Here is a 20418-nt window from a genome sequence, read left to right as displayed (position 1 = left end):
TCTGCATATAAAAAACCAGACCCCAACGTTTTTCCTTTCGTTGTTTGTTATTTTGGGGAGGTTTTACAGCAACAAAATGGCGGATTTCTTCATGAAAAATCGTAGTTTTCACTTTGAACAACCACCAAAACTTCAAAAAATTAAAATAAAAATCAAGCAGAAACGTCTACAAAAACTTCTACTCTATCTATGCTACTTTGATTTGTTCACTTCTGATTAGTCTGCGCTGAGATACAGTAGACAGCGCAAATCATGATTTTTTTTTAGAAAAGTTCTCAAAAAAACTTCTTCACCGACTTATTTCCCAATATTTTTCCACGAAAAGAATATAGAAGGGCCATTCCAGGTTAACCTTACAGTGAAATTTTAAACGTAAAACGAAAGGAAACGGAAACGACCCAAAAAAGTCGAAATGATTCCAAACTAGTTTTAAAAATATTGTGTGTTGTCTCACAGTTGGCATTAGGCCTTTTAAGAAGAATGTGGACATTTTGAACCTGAGAATTGCTATCGCCATTGCTAATTGATAGGACGAATATAGAACCAACGATAGTATGAATAAAAATCCATTGAGATGAAATTGTGAGCAGAGTAGTGAACACATAATAAGAGTTTTTATCTGTTTTGTGAACATTAGTTTAATTTTTAAGAAATGTGAATCAATTCAGCAAGGCGAATGAAGCAGAAATATGAAATTTTTTAGAAATTCTATTTTAGTGGCTAAATCGTGTTTTTTGAGACAACATCCTTACGAATGAGATGAAATAGGGAGCTATTGCCCTACATTCCTCCTTAAATGTCGAGATATTTGCTGAACTAGACATAGGTATGGCATTCCAAGTGATGCAGTTTTCAGCAGTTATCTAGTTCGAAAAAAGGCACAACTCGAGCTGTACACTCATTGAATTATTCTGAAAATTTCACAGGACATTTTCAGCTAACTTTCATAGACATCTTCAGGTGGATTTTAAGATATTCATCACCGTTTCAAAGAAAAAATTATTTGAAGCGGAAAATATTTAAAAACTTACGTCCGTAACGTATAGTGCTTAGCCCTTAATACCAGGATGAACTCCTGCTGGTTGGTTCTAATTCAAAAGAAAACGATATTTAAAATCACGATCAAAAAAGTTAATGGGATCATCAGCAAAAATTGGTCTGCTTCTACTTGAAGCGAAACATCCCTCATTTCAAAGATGACTTTGACATTTGATCTTCAGTTGTGAAAATGATATCGAAACAAGAGAAGTAAAGGATCAATATTTTGCTCACGCATCGCAAAAATCCGACCTGCACGCATCGCTAAAATCCGACCTACACGCTCACCAATCTGGCAAAGTTGTTGAATGAGACCAAATCGACTCTCATAAACGTAGTAAAATGTTTCGTAATACGCTTTTCGACTGCAAATAAGACTGGATTAGATGGAAATCGATAGTTAGTTTACCCGACTGAAAACGCCGAAAAAAGAAACCATCTGTTTCGAGCGGAAACCCAACCCCTTCCATTCGAGACGCCACAAGCAAACTGGGATTGTCTGGTCCAACTTACAAGAATGTGGTGGCTCTTAATCGTGGAGGAGTTGACCAGAATAAGATTACGGATGCTGTACATGAAAAGGCTGAAGAAGTTCGTTTGCGTAAGCCAAAAAAAATGGAACCTACACGGATAAAAATGCATTGCCTGTGCCAAGATTAAAAATCATGAAACATGTCTTCTCACGAAAATTATTGAGCAAGATGATTGTTTTGGCATCTTATCAAATCGGAAAAAAGGACCCTGAAGAATGCCCACGGGTATAAACCCGGACAATACACCAGAACTGCACCCAATTGTAAAATATTGGGTCATCATTAGGAAAATTCTCAAGGTGCGAGAGACGGCGTTTTGCAGCAAGAAAAATGGTCAAGGAGGTAGTGCAATGCTTGATAGAGAGAGTACAGTGAAAGGTCCTGTAATCCGCATTCTCTGGAAAATAAGCTTGAGTAATCATCCCGATCAGATGGTAATAACAGAATTATAACAACTGGAGTTTTATATTGCACATATATTTTGTAACTGATTTTGAAATATTTTTGACTGGTAAGCTGTTAAAATAACAAAAATCATATAAAAAAAGACTCTACCGGGAGCAAAATCGAATTTGATATAACTACAGAAGTCCGAGAGCAGAAATTTATAGCAATAGTTGTAATAAATTAAACAGTAAATTAAACACAGAAAAACTATAGCACAGCCAACTGTTAGCATCGTTTCAATCCAAAATTGTTAAATGATTTTTTTATCAAATAAATAATTTAAATAGTGATCTGGTTTCTTCTTTTAGTTATTTGAAATTCTGATCATTATATTTCGATATGAAGCAACGGAAGAACTAATTTTTTGAATTAATGAGTTTTATCATGAGTCTTGCAAATGAAAATAAAACATCATAACTGAATTTGTTATTATATAGTTATCATAAGTTTTAACTTTCAACTGTTTTCATTTATTAAATATCTCAAAATAACACAAATTGTTATACATATAAACTGTTGATATACTTGTGTTTTGATTTTGTTATGTGCATCTGATCGGGATTCTTCCTTTATTCTGTATTAATTTATGTGGAAAATAAATTTTATTTTCGTGTTTTTATGAAAAAAATGAGTGATTAACATATACTCTTCTTCTCACGCCTTTACTTCAGGTCTGTTTAGCGGTCTATGTTGTTGCCCCGTGAGGTGCACATAAAGTGAGGTGAGTTCAACATAAACTGCTAACACACTAATGGGTCGAAGCCGAAACGTAAAAAAAACGGTTCCCAATCCACCTAGTGGTGATAAAGCCTTTCTCTTTCATCGACACAGTCTCATTGAAACATTTTGTGCCTTTTTTATTAGGATGATGTCTGACCCAAACTTGGGCTCATTGTTGACACTAATTTATTCTGATTGTTTCGGGTAGTTAACAAAAGCATGTTTCAGCGTATATGTCACATATTTGGTAACATTTCTCAAATCAAGCGTGTTTACAATAATACATTAGAACGTGATCATAGGTCACTATGATAACTATGCGGATAGAAAAAAAAAATGATTTGTCGATTACGTTACTTGTACGATCATATCTCCGTAACTTGAAGTGTCAGCCATATGATCTTTGTAATAGCCACAGCCCAATTTTAGTCACCTAAAATGATTGATATCGCTTAATTTATATCCGAAAAAATGAGCGATAATGAGTTTTGATGTTTACGTCACTTATACCAATATATCACTGGAACCGTAAGTGACAGTCATTTCCAATTCGAACTTGTTTGATGCACCAATAGTAATTTCCAATCGAGCCGAACTTTTTTGAAATCGGTACACCATCTATGAGAAAATTGAGCGGTAATAAATATCTCCAAAAAATATCCCCAAAAACAGAAGTGACAGCCACTTGATCAATAACACAAAAGTAGCTTCAAAACGAGCCTTAATTTTGGTAAAATCGGTTCAGCCATCTTTGAGAAAATTGAGTGGTAAAAAATTCGTTGGATTTTATTGCCAACTCGAATGTTTTTTTTTGTTCTGTGATTAAGATCTAATAAGATCAATTGCATTTGAAATACATTGGTACTTTCATTATTATTTCCAATGCCCCCGAAAGCACTTGACCATCATCAACAAAACCGATTTGAAACTTCTAGTCGGGAGGACACCCGCCTGAAAAGGAAACCACGGCTGGAAGTGAGTCTGCGTAGACACACGGGGGACTAAGCGTAGCAGCAGATGGCATCGTGAATAGTAACAAGTTTGTTTTTTTTCATCTTCGCCTTATGTCGTTGGTCGTTGGTTGCCTTCTTTTGTTGCGTTTCGGTTTTGCCATGTTTATTAAACATTCAGTTTGCTCACGCCTGTCGCATGAGTGAATTCGCTGGACGGAACACGGCATTGATAGGAATATTAATATATCTTTTTTTTTTTGCATCATTAATGATCATCGGCGGCGCGACCAGATGACTCAGTCTTAAGTGAGATTTCATCCAGAGTGGTAGAACTTCACTTTTTTGGCTCGTGGTCGCCAGTGTGCAGACAGACAAGTGTGTAGAAATTGCGCCTCACTTTTTCGTTCGATTCGAATCTCAAACAATCCCAGCAATTTTCTTTCATTCCGTCCGTGAAAAACAGTGCATTGATTAATTCGTCTAGACGAATTGATTGCTAGGTTGGAGAACTGCCGTCATCGCGTAGTCTGAAGACACACCCGTCGGTCGCGTTCGCTTTACTTCAGGTGTTATAAATTTCTTTCCTAGTCTCAGCGCCCGGTGTAGAAAACTAAACTACAAGCATTACAGCGTTAATACGAGTTGGCGGAAAAACTCAGCCTACCAGATAAAAAATGAAGAGATCGAAACGAGTCTCTTTGCAATTGCTGCTGTCAGTACTGTTACTTCCTTTACTAATGGATTCCGCCGTTGAAGGGGCGGTTTTTCAAAGTGAAAGCTGCCACTCGGATGCTTTGGTCTTCTACCGGATCCGATTGGTGACGAACTGGAGCAAGGAACTCTTCCCGAAGCATTATCCCGAGTTCCGGCCCCCTCCGCAGTGGAGTATGACTTATGGTAAGTTCAGTCGTGTCTTGGAGTGTTCTACTTCTTTTCTTAATGCTTAATGTATCGAAGAAATACAACGTTAAAAATCCAGTTGGGCCCTTCTCACCGTTGCGAAAAGTGACCTTGAGAAATATTTCAAAGCGGTTCTATACTGAAAACTCTTTCGTAACTTGCAGTTAACCCGTCCAATGCCCTTCAGCTATAGTTACATGGATCTTAAAATTACCAAAAAGATGTAAGCACAGTCATAGCGATTCACCATCGGTTGGTTGGCTGTCCGATAATTTTAAATAGCACTGGGCCCCCGTAAGCCCAGTGAAAAGAAGAAACAAATGCACCGTTTTAAAATACACCCATCAACAGTGCCGACGCCGAAGATCGATTTAAGAAAAGCCAAGTGGAAAATTGTAGACCGGTCAGAAGAGTCGGTGGTGATTTGCGAAAAGAAACACGTGCTACTAGCAACTATCCATGCTCGGTTGATGATCACAGGTTGTTGGGAGGTGATCCGGACAAAATTGTTGCATGGTAGTAAAGTGGTAACAATTTTGTAAGCAACGAAGATCTTTTGTGCCAACTCCATAGGGTGGGCAGTGCAGAAGAAAATAATTGCCTCGGTTTGGTGATTCGGTGAATAGCCGGAAAGTTTGAACGGGTTGCCCTAGGATGAAGCATCAGCTAACAGTGTTTGAAAATGTGTTGAGCTATGTCTAGTTTAGTCAGTAGTCAGATTGTTCGCTGACTGTCATGCTCATTAGTCTTGGTTATCCTGGCCATGATTGAAAACATGTAATCAAATTCGCAATCGTCTGATCCTCAGCGTCTTTAACTTTCATGAAAAAAAGAACATCAACTGTAATAGCATTAATGGAACTCGAATTTGCACTTTTTCCGATACATGGCACAATGTTCGTTTGTAGATAAATATGTCGGTCACTACTTGAGACCTTCATAAGGAACGTACCCGTAACTTTAAATAATCTACCAGAAAGGAATGAAAAACTTTTTCACGAATCTGATATGAGCAGTATGTGTCAAACGAAAGCGTGTGATTCTTTTTAAAGTCTGTGTAATGATCTTTCCGAAGAATCACTGCGGCACACACAGACAATTTATCTAAGTATTTCTCGAGTTATCGAAATGTGGCCATTTTGTTCAAAAATAAGTACTAATTTTTTGCATAAAATTATTTAAATGATCGTCGTTTTAAGTGACAGTTTGAAATTTCAATCATGCATCATGCCCTCTAATTCCGGAACTGCAATTCGGATCGAAAAGAGAAATTGTATGAAACCATAAAAAAAAAATACTTTGAACTTGAGCATTCCATGAGGTGACGAAGTGAGTACCGCTTTAAAGTTTTTGGTAATCATTTACAGTACTTCCAGAGCCGATATTCAGAGACCAGCATAACCCAAAACGGTTCGTATGGCCATGAATTAACATGACGAATAAATTGGAATAGTTTTGAGATCAACTTTGATGATTTTTTGGTATCGTCATCTTCTATGACGGTTTGAATTTGAAAAAGTCATCTCCCTGTAATTCCAGAATTGGATAAATTTCAATAATTTCGTATGGAACAATAAGTCTTTTGATTGGAGTTTTTGTTTATGAAATTCGTTTTGGCCCTTCTTTGCGAAAACGATTGATCTCTATTTCCGATTCTCTTGGAACCGGAATTCGGGAATCGGTAGAGCTGGAGTCGGTTGAATTCAACTAAGGGATTGTGAAACATTCAGTAATAGCCGTTCAACCGAGAAGGTTGTGTATAGAAGCGTACAGTTTAATAACGCTGGTTAGTTTACACGCGTTAAATACGACAACGGTTGAACTACAGGTAGAGACCTGTTGGCAGCAGCCGTTAAAACGTAAAATCGTGCTGCATAAGAGAGCCCTAGTGCTGGGCTAAGCTGGTGAAGGAAACAACAAAGGGCGTTTCCCAAGCTCTACCCAGGCCACAATATACAGCCACAAGTGCTGAGCAGGAGAGTGCAAACCCGGAATTTGGTATTGGTTTGCAAATCACTTCTACCCGGGAAGGCACATTGAAGAAGAAGAGTGCAAAGGCACACAGAAGCAGGAGAGTGCAAAAGCACACCGGTGCGAAGGCACTTCGGTGCAGAAGCATATCGGTGCGGAGCACAAGGAAGAAGGAGACAAGACAACTCGGTCTTTCCACTGCCATACAACACGCAGGTATACACCGGTGACCTGCGCTGGTACAGCTGGCGAAGACAAAAGTAAATCGGAAATCGAGTGGTGCTGGATGTCAGGTAGCAGTAGCATCACATTCAACAATCAGCAACCAACAAGAACATCTAGAGCAACGAGGATCTACACGGCAGTGCAACGGAGATAGACAACAATTTCAAGGTAGAAGTTTTTTCTTTTCCTTTTAATTGAGTACTGTGTAGTGTTGGTTTCATTTTTTATTTTAAAGTTTGATTAAAAATTTTAATGTGATGGATGAATCCATGGACGTAAATCCTAGCATGAATCCTATACCCCCACGAACGAAAAAATATCAGGAGAGCTCTTCTGGGCCTTGGATAGTCTTTTTTAGACGTATATCAAAGCCATTAAACATTTACCAAATTTCTAAAGGTTTGACATCACGATACTCTTCAATCAAAGAGATCATAAAAGTAAATAACGATAAAATTCGTGTTGTGGTAAATAATTTGAAACACGCGAATGATATTGTCTCTTCGGAACATTTCATTAAAGAGTATAAAGTTTACATACCCTCCAAAGATGTCGAAATTGACGGTGTTGTTACCGAAGCGAGTCTTTCGGTAGATGATTTACTCAAGCATGGTGTTGGTCGTTTCAAGAACTCTATGCTTGAGAGTGTGAAAATACTGGAGTGCAAACAACTGTACTCAGTAGTTTATGAAGAGGGAAAAAAAGTTTATCGCCCATCAGACTCGTTTCGAGTGACATTTGCCGGATCTGCGTTGCCGTCCCATGTCTATGTCGATAAAATTCGCCTCCCTGTTCGGCTTTTTGTTCCAAATGTAATGAATTGTACGAACTGCAAAAAATTCGGACACACAGCTACTTACTGTAGCAATAAACCAAAATGTATTAAGTGTGAAGGACCTCATAAAGATAATGATTGCAACAAGGAAATTGAAAAATGTATTTATTGTGGGGAAAGTCCTCATGAGGATATTTCAGTATGCACTGCATTTAAAGTGCACAAAGACAAAATTAAGCTTTCTTTAAAAGCACGGTCTAAGCGCACATATGCAGAAATGCTTAAAACGGTCATTGATGTCCCCCCTTTGGAAACCGAAAACGGGTTTTCAAATCTAGAGGAAACAGAGGACTCTGACTCTGACGAAAATAGTGAAGGTAATTCGTTTATCACTACCCAAGGGTCAGTTAAGAGAAAGAAGTCTTCTTCCAAATTACCAAAAAAGACACCTAAAGTTTCATCTTCAAAAAAAGATCCCCGTGTTAAACAAAAAAAGTCAAAACCAAAGACTGTGCCTCCTGGTTTGTCAAATTCACAAACCAATCCAGGATCTAGCACAGAAAAAGGTAATAATCCTGTGGGCTCCATTTCACAGCCACCAACAGGATTACTGAAGTTTTCGGAAATTGTTGAATGGATTTTCTCAGCATTCAATATATCTGAACCCTTAAAGACCCTCATAATGGCATTCCTTCCAATAGCTAGAAATTTTTTGAAGCAGTTATCAGCTCAATGGCCAATTGTCTCAGATTTTGTATCTTTTGATGGATAATTTATCACCCGCCGCAAATGATACAATCACTGTCCTGCAGTGGAATTGTCGAAGCATCATGCCAAAACTTGATTCATTTAAAATTTTATTGCTTAGTCAAAAATGTGATGTATTTGCTTTATGCGAAACATGGCTTACTTCAAACATAGCTTTAAATTTTAATGATTTTAACATTATACGTCTCGATAGAGACTCTCCGTATGGTGGAGTGCTTTTGGGAATTAAGAAATGCTGTTCCTTTTATAGATTAAACATCCCTTCAACTTCTAGTATAGAAGTTGTTGCTTGCCAAATAAACATTAAAGGCAAAGATATTTGCATAGCTTCGGTTTATATTCCTCCAAAAGCACAAGTTGGACAGCGACAGCTTAATGAAATGGTTGAAGCCCTTCCTGCTCCACGATTGATTCTGGGGGATTTAAATTCGCACGGAATGATGTGGGGTTCCGTTTACAATGATAGCAGATCATCTTTAATACAAAACATTTGTGACAATTTTAGCATGACGGTATTAAATATGGGTAGCATGACACGGATCCCAAGACCTCCTGCACGCCCAAGTGCATTAGATCTATCTCTTTGCTCAACATCAATTCGACTAGATTGCACCTGGAAAATATTGCCTGATTTACACGGTAGCGATCATTTACCAATCATCATCTCAATTAGCTGTAACAAATGTATTGCTAATTCAGCTAGTATTCCATATGATTTGACAAAAAATATCGACTGGATTAAATACCAAAGTAGAATCTCTAGTATTTTGAATTCAATGGAAGAGCTCCCTCCACTTGAAGAATATGACTTCCTCATTTGTTCGATTCTGGAGGCAGCAGAACAATCCCAAACTAAACGCTTTCCTGGGCCAACGACTAACAGAAGGCCTCCCAACCCCTGGTGGGACAAAGAGTGCTCAGAGGCTAAACTCGCAAAACAAAATGCTTGCAAGACGTTTCTAAAACGGGGAGGAGGAACTCCTCAGAATTTTGAAAAACTTATGGTTTTAGAAACCAAGTACAAGAGCATACTTCGAGCCAAAAAATGTGGCTATTGGAGACATTTTGTCGAAGGTTTGTCAAGAGAAACCTCAATGAGCACTCTTTGGAATACGGCCAGACGAATGAGGAATCGTAACGTAGGCAATGAGAGTGATGAATACTCGAACCCATGGATATTTGACTTTGCTAGGAAAGTTTGCCCAGATTCTGTTCCTACGCAAAGCATTATACGGGAATCTCCTCCAAATAATGGTTTTATTAATAACCCATTTTCAATGATGGAATTTTCTATAGCACTCTTGTCTTGTAACAATAACGCCCCTGGGTTGGACAGAATTAAATTCAACTTGGTGAAGAATCTGCCCGACATCGCAAAAAGACGTTTGTTGGAATTGTTCAACAAGTTTCTTGAGCAAAATATTGTTCCGCCTGACTGGAGACAAGTGAAAGTTATCGCCATTCAAAAGCCGGGGAAACCAGCTTCCAATCACAACTCATATAGACCCATTGCGATGTTGTCCTGCATCAGAAAATTGTTCGAAAAAATTATTCTACGACGTCTCGACACTTGGGTCGAGACGAACGGTTTGTTGTCAGATACTCAGTTTGGCTTCCGTAGAAATAAAGGGACGAATGATTGCCTTGCATTACTTTCGTCTGACATCCAAATTGCCTTCGCTCAAAAGCAACAAATGGCATCTGTATTTTTAGACATTAAAGGAGCATTTGATTCAGTTTCCATTGATGTTCTTTCAGACAAGCTCCACCAACATGGACTTCCAGCGGTTATAAATAATTATTTGCACAACCTTTTGTCAGAGAAGTGCATGTATTTTTCACATGGCGATTTGGCAACATTCAGAATTAGCTACATGGGTCTCCCGCAAGGCTCATGCCTCAGTCCGCTCCTCTATAATTTTTACGTGAATGACATTGACAGCTGTCTAGTAACCCCATGTACACTAAGGCAATTGGCAGATGATGGCGTGGTTTCAGTTACTGGGCCCAAAGCTATTGATCTGCATAAACCATTGCAAGATACCTTAGATAACTTGTCCGTTTGGGCTGTTCATCTTGGTATCGAATTCTCTGCGGAGAAAACAGAGTTAGTCGTCTTTTCAAGAAAGCATGATCCCGCGCAGCTTCAGCTCCATATGATGGGAAGAATGATCCAACAGGTTTTAACTTTTAAATACCTCGGGGTGTGGTTCGATTCCAAATGCACGTGGGGAGGACACATTAGGTATCTGATAACGAAATGCCAACAAAGAGTAAATTTTCTTCGAACAATAACAGGATCATGGTGGGGTTCTCATCCGCAAGATCTAATAAAATTGTATCAAACAACGATACTTTCAGTGATGGAATATGGATGCGTTTGTTTTCGTTCCGCTGCAAACTCTCATTTTATCAAACTTGAGCGAATTCAGTACCGTTGTTTGAGAATTGCCTTAGGCTGCATGCACTCGACACATACAATGAGTCTTGAAGTTCTGGCGGGAGTTCTTCCATTAAAAGATCGATTTTGGGAGCTTTCATCACGCCTGCTAATAAGATGTGAGGTGCTGAATCCCATGGTAATTAATAATTTCGAACGACTAGTCGAGCTTCGATCTCAAACAAAATTTATGACAGTATATTTTAACCATATGTCACAGGAAATCAACCCTTCAAGATATATTCCTATCCGTGTCAGCATCCTAAGTGCCCCTGACTCAACTTTATTTTTCGATACATCCATGCAGCGTGAAGTGCGTGGAATCCCGGATCATCTACGCTCGACGGAAATCCCAAAAATATTTTCAAGTAAGTTCAGGCATATTGACTCTGAGAAAATGTTTTACACGGACGGATCGCGAATTGAAGAAGCGACAGGGTTTGGTATGTTCAACAATAATGTTTCGGCCTCATTTAGGCTTCAAGAACCTGCATCTGTTTATATAGCAGAGCTAGCAGCAGTTCATTATAGTTTGAGTGTAATCGTCACATTATCTCCAAACCATTATTTCCTCTTCACAGATAGTCTGAGTGCAATTGAAGCCATTCGCTCAATCGCTGCTGGCAAAAATGAACCGTTTTTCTTGGGTAAAATAAAACAGTGTCTGAACGGCATATTGAATAATAATTATCTAATCACTATAGTCTGGGTCCCGGCTCATTGCTCCATTCCAGGCAATGAAAGAGCCGATAATTTAGCCAAACGTGGTGCTATTGAGGGTGAAATTTATGAGCGACCAATTGCTTTCAACGAATTCTATAGTTCGTCTCGCCAAAGAACACTTGCCAGCTGGCAAGCATCTTGGGATAGAGATGATCTGGGTCGGTGGATGCACTCAATAATTCCGAAAATATCGACAAAGGCATGGTTCAGGGGACTGGATGTGAGTAGGGATTTCATTCGGGTGATGTCCAGACTCATGTCCAATCACTACACGTTAGATGCACATCTCCTTCGAATTGTGCTCTCCGAGACTAATCATTGTGCTTGCGGAGAAGGTTATCGTGATATTGATCATGTCGTTTGGACATGCGTGGAGTATCGTGATGTCAGATCTCAACTAATAAATTCTTTGCGTACCCAAGGTAAACTATCCAATATCCCAGTTCGAGACATTCTTGCTTGTCGTGACCTTTCATACATGAAACTTATTTATCATTTCATAAAGAAAATTGGAGTTTCAATTTAATAAAGGCCCCTTTTAAGACTTAGTTCTGATCCCAGCTGCGTCCATGAGTTCAACCAATAGCTAAATTAGAATAAAAATTATGTAATGATACAAACAAACTCGAAACAGTTTATGAAATTATCAACAAAATGTCTGAAAATAACAGATTATTTTATAATTTATAGAAGTTAATCGTTTGGTTCAAATAATATTTCCGAGTAGATTTCATAATTAATGACGAGTTACCTAAGATGATATTTAAGCTATAAGAGAATATGTTTTAATAAATTCAAAACGTTGTGACTATGTTAGAATTAAATTAGGATAAGAATATTATGTAAAAGTGATGCTACGGCGAAGAAAAACTTATGTAAACTGCCTTAAGAAATAAACGTATTTATGGAAAAAAAAAAAAGGGATTGTGAACCGTTTTATTTGATTCGAAGTTTTCGAAAATCAGTGTACCCATCTTTGAGAAATCGTAGTGCGTTCAAAATAATTTTTTTTAGTTGTTTCCGCGATCAACAACCGAATACTGGTGAAACTGAAATAAGTCATCGACTATCGAAATCTGCAAACTAGAGATATGCAATTCGTTCACGAACGGTTCAAAAGAACTAGTTCTTGTGAAAGAATGAATGATTAATAGTTCTTTTTTTCGAGAACGGTAGTTCTCTAATAGAAAAGCTTTATCGCGAAACCTCTTGAACTGAGTTTATTTCTGCTAGCTCAACCTAACAAAATTAGGTTCTCGTTTAGTCTTGGGACGAACATACCAACTATCAAAAGAACGAACAAACGGCTCTGGAAAACTAGTTCTTTCAATTCAGCAAATTAACTGTTTTGCTCATCTCTACTGCAAACCCAAGAAACCCGATCGATTTATGTAAATTTGACATTTTTACGCTTATTATTCAATCGAAAGCTAGAAGTTTCTATGGGATCTTTAGACCTTTAATTTGAATCTTAGATGGAGGAAATCGGTTCAGCTATCTACGAGAAAATGAGTGACATTATTTTAGTTTCGTTACACATATCATCCTGTAATTCCGGAACCAGAAGTAGGATCCCAATGAAACTCAATAACCTTGTAGCATAGGACTTTTCATATAAGTCTAAGTTTCTACATGGAATTCGGTTTAGCCGGTCTCGAGAAGATTGAGTTGAATTATTTGTCACACACACATTAGCTTATCTCGACGAACTGATTCGATTGGGTAATGAGTGTAAGAAGTCATGTTCCTCCAGCAATTATTGCTGTAAGCAATTTAAATCAGTATAATTATAGAATTGTTTTGAATTCGAAAATACTGTCATCTTTCTAATACACATGTCATATTTAAACGAGGCAAAATGTCATGAAAAAGGATGCAGCACACAGTCTACTTGGCACTTAGAAAGAATTGCATACAACAATATTTAAAATCGTGTTCTACTTTGCTCAAACTGAAAACTTTGAAATAAAATTTCGTATAACTCTAAACGTAGACATCCGATTCCAAAAACATTTAATTGTCGCCGAGAAGACCAGACATATACTCTCCGGGTTTCGGAAAATTTTCTAAAGCGACCTTTTATTCGAAGTTGGTACATCGATTCGAGATGTACAAACATGTCAATTAGTACAACGAACTTAACGGTAATTATCATAAAGCTACTGATCAGTTCGCTTTCACATTTCATCCAAGTCAGTCGATAAAACAAAACCGCTTACGTTGGGGACGAAAGAAACCAAGTACAGTATTGTGTAGTGAACAATAGAACGACCTCGACATGAGTGAACCAAACAAACAAAAGCTACCACCGCTACGAAAAATACAATTATTGTTAACTTCAGGCAGTGCAAAATTCGACCTTCGATACGAGAACTTGAAGGTTTGCTTAAGGAGCAAATGCAGCTTGACATTAAACGTGTGCATTTACTTCAATGCAATAAGACAAATAATGTTGTTTACATCCAGTTTTATAAAGAGTTGGATGCAATTCAATTCGCAAAAGACAATAACACCGAAAACTTGTAGTAAATACTACAGTTTGTAGCATGTTTTGACAGGAACGTGATCAACACGTAGCATTTACTACCAAAATTCAAGCATGCTACGTCTTATTCATGCGGCCCATTAAGTACAACATTCCAGTATATATGGAAGATAGTGCTATAAAAGTGCGTGTGCATGATCTTCTCTCAAGCGTCATCGATCCTTATATTCGTAAAACTATGTCCCAATATGGAGAGATTCTCTCTATCGAAAAAGAAAAGTGGAAGAATTTTTTTCTCCGGTATTCTAAATGGCGTACGTTTGCTACGCATGCGCTTAAAGAGGCCTATACCTTCTTATGTGACTTTCGGTCAGGATACAAGAATCCCGTGCAAATCACTTGTTACCTATGACAATCAGATGGCCACATGTCAATATTGTCAAAAAGCTGTTCACTACGGTAAGCCATGTGATAAACTGGACAAGGAGACAACCACACCAAAGGACAACGGTGCTTCCTTCACACCAACTCCAAGTAACACCAGTACACCTGTGACAGTCACCAACAACAGTGAAGTATCCCCTTCAACGAAACCATCCAACGTATCCCCTATAGAACAAAGTACACCAGCTGCAGTTAACAGCTTACCATACAACCAACCAGAAATTGCAAACAATTTACAACAAGGCGCATCTACAGCAGCTAGCAACGAAATCAACAACAATACCACGGCAATGGATGACGAGACGAACCACGAACAAACTGCCCCTCAATCCTCGCAAGAGGAAAATCGAAGCTCCTCTCCCCCTAGAAAAAGGGTGACAACGAGATCCAATACAAAAAAAAAATTTATCTAAAAATTCAACTCAATCGGCCACGTGAAGCTTGTACGCAAATAGGCCAGAATAAAAATATTTTTTATAAAAAAATAAAGCTACTGAACAAACCAATAGAGTGACGGAGGTATTTAGGCCGCTCTGAACCGAACTAACCCGGTTTTGAAAAAAAATTAAGAATTTTGACTATTTCGTTATAATACTAACGTAATATGACAGACAGATACTAGTATTTCGTATGCTATTTGCACTTATCATCAGTGTATCAGCTGCTGAATATCTTGTTAATATGATGCCTTTGTTCAGGCCTAAGCTCAAATGCCTGGGGTTTATGGAAGACTTCTTCACGACAAAATTTGGACAGATAAAATTTAAAGAATTTAAAAAAAATGCTGTTAGTTCAATCAAAGATGCATTTTTTATGTTTTTATTATTAGTCATCTTAAAATTATTTACAGTTATTTTATTAGACTTTTGATTTTATTCCAGCTTAGAGTTGCCCCCTTCACGTGTCTCGCCCGGCTGTGTCGGGCCTAGAAATAGCAGCTGGGCTGCCTAACCTGCAAAAAATCTCCCGGGCCACAGGTCTGAGCAAACCTCTCTGTAACCGATTTAGCTGCTTTTGTCCAAGTTTTCGAAATTTTTCTCTAGTTGTGGCTTGTTGTTTATATTTAGAGAGTTCTCCATTAGCTTTATACTATTTCAAAACATCTTTGGTGTAGTGACAAAATGCCAGAGAAGTGAGGGAGCGTCATGTCTACGTAGGAATGGTATAAATCGCTTCTTTAGGCATTTTCCACGGTATATTACCTTGTTTACCGTTCCGGTAGTGATAGAGCTTTGGGTTGCTTGACCACAGCTTCATATTGCCTGTCAAATCAAATATATTTTTTTGAAATTTGGCCTATTTCTTCGTCGTGAAATGCTCCTCTACACCGATTCGTTGCATAACAGTAAAAAAAGACATTCCGGGAAGCGCCTGAAAGTCTTCCAGTACATAAGTTCCATCGTCCGTTATCACGTAGGGAAACTTTGTCAAATATTCCCGATATAACTTGCGCCCGGATTTTAGCCGTTATATCCTGTTTATCATTACGGTTCGGTTTCATCTTGAACGACCTTGCAAGTGCAGGGAGGCATACACCAAAATTGGAGACCTTTTGGTTTTTTCTAGCCACAGTACGTAACGAAAGATTTGATCCCTTCTGCAATATGTGCACTCTCGGAGATGGCTGAACCGATTTAGATTCAAATGAAATGTATTGAGGAATAATTCTTGAATTAAGATAAAACTTCCGGTTACAAAATAACAAAATTAAGTGCTCAAAACACCAAACAATTATATAAAGCGGCGATGAAAAACATGGAAAATTTCTTAAAAATGGGCTTTTATCAATTCCAATCGATAGACCTTGTCAGTTGACGTCCAAGCGAACCTGTTAAGACTATACCAGTTCCCGCTTTTCGTGTCCCGAAGCACCAAAAATAGTCGTCATAAACTCTACAATGGAACTCATTTGATTTTCTCAATGACGGTTGGACATATTTTCATAAACTTAGGTTCAAATAAAAGGTGTCATGATCTTATACTGAGTTTCTGAATTTCATCTGAATACGACTTTCGGTTCTGGAATCTCAAAGTGATATATGTGAAAAACTGCACAAAATATGTACTAAATTTTCTCGGAGCTGGCTTAAGCAATTTTCACAAACTTAAATTGAAATAAACTGCGTATTTCTATACTTGATGATGTAATAAACAGTCAAATTCTTTGAACTAACCATGTAATTTTTTTGTGAAAAACACTAACGCCTCGTTAGTTGATGGCCAAACAAATTTTATTTAGGAAAACGGGTATAGCGTGATGGGTTAGTCGATGCATTTCACACAGCTCACTTGGGTTCGATTCCCAACCTCGCACATAGGGTCAAAAAGTTTTTCTGACCCAAAGAGGCGAATGACGAAAAAATTAAAACATCTATAATTGAAAAAAAATGATACATTGGATTTCAGTTTCCGGTTTCAGATATACCGGAAATGGTGTTTAAATCTTCCGTCATTAAAAAATTGGAGAAAACTCTATGTTTGGCTCAAAATTGTTTCAATTTATAGATCACGTCAGTTCATAGGCAAACCAACCAACTTCAGCTTTATCCCTTTTCCAGTTCCCGGTTTTAGAAGCAATGAAAATAGTGGACATAAACTTCAAAATAGTACCCATTTCATTATCCCAAACTTAGCTTCAACCAGACCCTGTCAGCTTAGAGAGAACTCAATCTTCAGTTATTTTGAAGAATACCACAGTATTATATATGATAGTATGATTGGTTTGAGAAAGGCATCATTACACCACTAGGTGGATTAAAACAGGTTTTTTGTAATTGCAATAATTGGATTGCACAGTTTCAAGCCATAAATTGTAAAAATCCATTCACTTTTAACAGAGTGCTCAGTGGTCCCAACCACATCAAAATACGTTACCTGTTTGAGTTTTAAAAGTTGATTTTGAGGCTTCATTGCATTCAGGAAAACTTTTGTTTGGAGCTGTCTTCTTCTTCGAATAAAATCAAAGTTGTCATTAATCCACTTAGAAGTGAGTTATAAGTTTAAATTTGCATACATTGCGTGGTAGTGAATTCAAGCGTTTTGAAGAATTACAGAACATGTTACTACAAAAAATATGCCGAACACATGAGCCCTTTAAAATGCATTGGTGTCGATATAAGGAGCATAATTGATATGAGGCTCCCAAAATGTAGTGTTTCCATCATAACTTTCTTAAACACACAGACGAAAAAGGGAATTGAGGGAGCCACGTGGTGGATTCACAATTTTTACGCGACTGGAGGTGTAACAATGTTTCTTCATTATTTCTATCTGAAACAAATGATAACGAACGAGTCTAAAATAAAACAATTACTGGTAGATAAAAACTGACTTGTCGTTTACGTCACTTATATCATCATATCTCTGGAACTAGTAAGGATAGCCACTTGATCTTCAAACTTCACCAATAACTCAAAAATAGCTTTCAAACGAATCTAAAATTGTTTTAATTGATTCAGCCTTCAACACACACAAACACACATACACACTGAGAAACATTTTCCGATCTCGTCGACCTGGTCGTTTGATCGAGCTCGATTAAGAGTCGTTTTTTTTCCTGTAGTTCTATTACCCTTTATAGAAGGGGGATTGCATTGATGCCAAAGTATTCAAATGTAAGTAGTGAGATTAAGTGTGGTTATTCGTTTTTGTACGCGAGTTTCCTTAATCGACACGAAGAGGAGATACCTAAAAAACGGGATAATACAAATTTTCGCGTTTTAGTGAGCTATTGGTGCGCTAAACAGTTTCCTGGAGAAACCCAATGTAATTTCGCACTAAAAAATTAGTTGAATGGAAATTAAGTGTGTCTTAGCTAAGAAATGACAGCACGTTAAATAGGTGAATTCATCTAAAAAATAACCATTTCAACAAATATTTTATTATTATTAAGGGAATTAGAATTAAAAAATCTAAATTAGCAAAAGTAAGCTTTTTTTAAAGCTGAATTAATGTAGAGTTATAATGCGTCGTTGTTACTTGGGAAGTAAAAAGTTCGTAACAAATTTGAAATGAATTGGCGGCGAACTCTTGCCTTTTCGTAGTATGAGAAAAGAAGAGATAAAAGCCGATAGCTACCAGAGTTTTGCTTCGAATGACTTCAAAATTGGACAACGCATTCTTGAAATGATTTACTATAAGAAAATACAAAGAAAAAAACCTGTTTTCATCCGCCTAGTGGTGTAATGATGGCTTTCTCAAATTAATCATACTATCATATATAATACTGTGGTATTCTTCAAATGAAAAGTCTAAAGGTTGTTTAGACTTCTATTGAAATTCATTCGAATCCGACATTTGGTTTTAGAAACAAAGGAGATACAGTTGTAACCTTCAAACCGCCATTTAAAGAGACGGATGATATCCGGATTCTATTAGGTCCAGATTTAACCATTACTCTAGTTTTTTTACAACAACAATACTTTCTTCCAGGCCAATCTCACAGTGCTGCTTTCCACCTGTTCCAATTGAACGAACCGGCATCCGAATCGGTAAAAATCTTTGTCGAAAGCGGCCACGCGCATGCCTTGGAGGAAGAGCTGACCGATAGAAATGCTGCAATATATGATGAGTTCCATCTGCACAAAATTCCCAAGGGACTTGGTGTCAGTGAAGCTACATTCTTCGTTGATGGTCACCACAATAAGGTTTCATTTATCACCAAAATTATCCCATCACCAGATTGGTTTATTGGTTTGGATTCGTATAATGTAAGTAAGCTTCAAGATGCAAGAAAAAAGATTATCAGCAACTATATAATGATAGCATTTTCTTCTTTTCTTAGTTGTGCTCAGGGGGGAAATGGATCAAAAACGTGACCATTGATTTGAACCCTCTTGATGCTGGTACTAACAATGGATTGACTTTCACTTCGCCCAAGTGGCCAACGAATCCGCCGAATGTCATTGAAACTATTACGGCCAGATACCCGAAACATTTAGCTAGCAGTTTCTTCTACCCCGAGATCAAGCATCTACCGACCATTGCTCAAGTGACATTTACGAAGGTAATTTAATAGTTCCTAAAAATTATCCCGTGCTGATCAGTTTCCTTTCGACCGCAAGATCCGTGAGTATCGCAGCACGAAAAGTCTACCCAGGAAGGTGAAGAAATTCAAATCAAAGCAGCGATCGAAACTGCTAAAGAAACTGGCTCAAGCCAACCGGAAGCTGGAAAATGAAACCGATGAGCAGATCAACGACTGTCGTGTTGACAGCTGGTCTCGCTGGAGTCCATGTAGTCAATCCTGTGGACTGGGAAAAAGAACCCGTACTCGGGTCATCGTAAGCCCGGCGAAAGATCAAGGCAAAGAGTGTCCGCATCTGATGGAGACGCAATGGTGTGGATCGGCCCGGGAGTGTACTGTTAGTGAGAACTATTTCCGGTGGTAAAGCTTCACGGTTAATAAATTTGTTGGCTAAATAAACACCGGGATTTCCTTCGCTGAAATATTCACAATTTAAAAAATTAACATATTATCCGAATGAGCTCGAAACAACTGTAATCAAACAGTTACGATAAACAACATAAACACATGAAAGCATTCATTTTACTATTAAGGCAACTTCCAAGTGTTTGCCCTCATAAAACACTTCTGTAATTGTAAATTGTCTACTTGTTTTATTAACGGCAGACCGAGTTATGTATCCAAATTACAGTCATAAATTTACTATCAATGGGAAACTGTTGCTGCAAGTACTGCAGCCAGTTTTCCGTCGCAATGCAGTAGCAGTCCAGTAGACAGACTCAAGTGGCAAGGATGGCCATCCATTCAGAAGTAGGAAAACTTTGCAGACCGATTGATGCATCGGTTGGCTGGTGGTCGTTGCTAATGATTGTATCAGGCGCGTTGACTCGTCATAGCAATTTAATTAGGCATGGTTTTGCAGTAACGTCCGTTTTATAGTCGCTCACGGCAACAGCAGCTGGCCGACGAACGAATGGACGACGGAATAAATGTAATTTTGTGTGACAGTGAGGTCGTAAACAGATTTATC

At 38.0% G+C, this 20418-nt stretch overlaps 1 protein-coding gene across 1 annotated transcript; it reads left to right on the top strand.

Moving 5' to 3' along the window:
• Nucleotides 1-3897: 3897 nt before the first annotated feature.
• Nucleotides 3898-19847, top strand: LOC131437455 (spondin-2). The gene is made up of 4 exons (XM_058606822.1): nt 3898-4588; nt 18854-19131; nt 19206-19427; nt 19486-19847. Exons 1-4 carry the CDS (start codon nt 4366-4368, stop codon nt 19810-19812), a joined length of 1050 nt encoding a protein of 349 aa, XP_058462805.1. The 5' UTR covers nt 3898-4365; the 3' UTR covers nt 19813-19847.
• Nucleotides 19848-20418: the final 571 nt, after the last annotated feature.

This window comes from Malaya genurostris, chromosome 3 (genome assembly GCF_030247185.1).
Source record: "Malaya genurostris strain Urasoe2022 chromosome 3, Malgen_1.1, whole genome shotgun sequence".
Classification (NCBI taxonomy): domain Eukaryota; kingdom Metazoa; phylum Arthropoda; class Insecta; order Diptera; family Culicidae; genus Malaya; species Malaya genurostris.
This window is presented reverse-complemented; position numbering and strand designations above follow the sequence as displayed.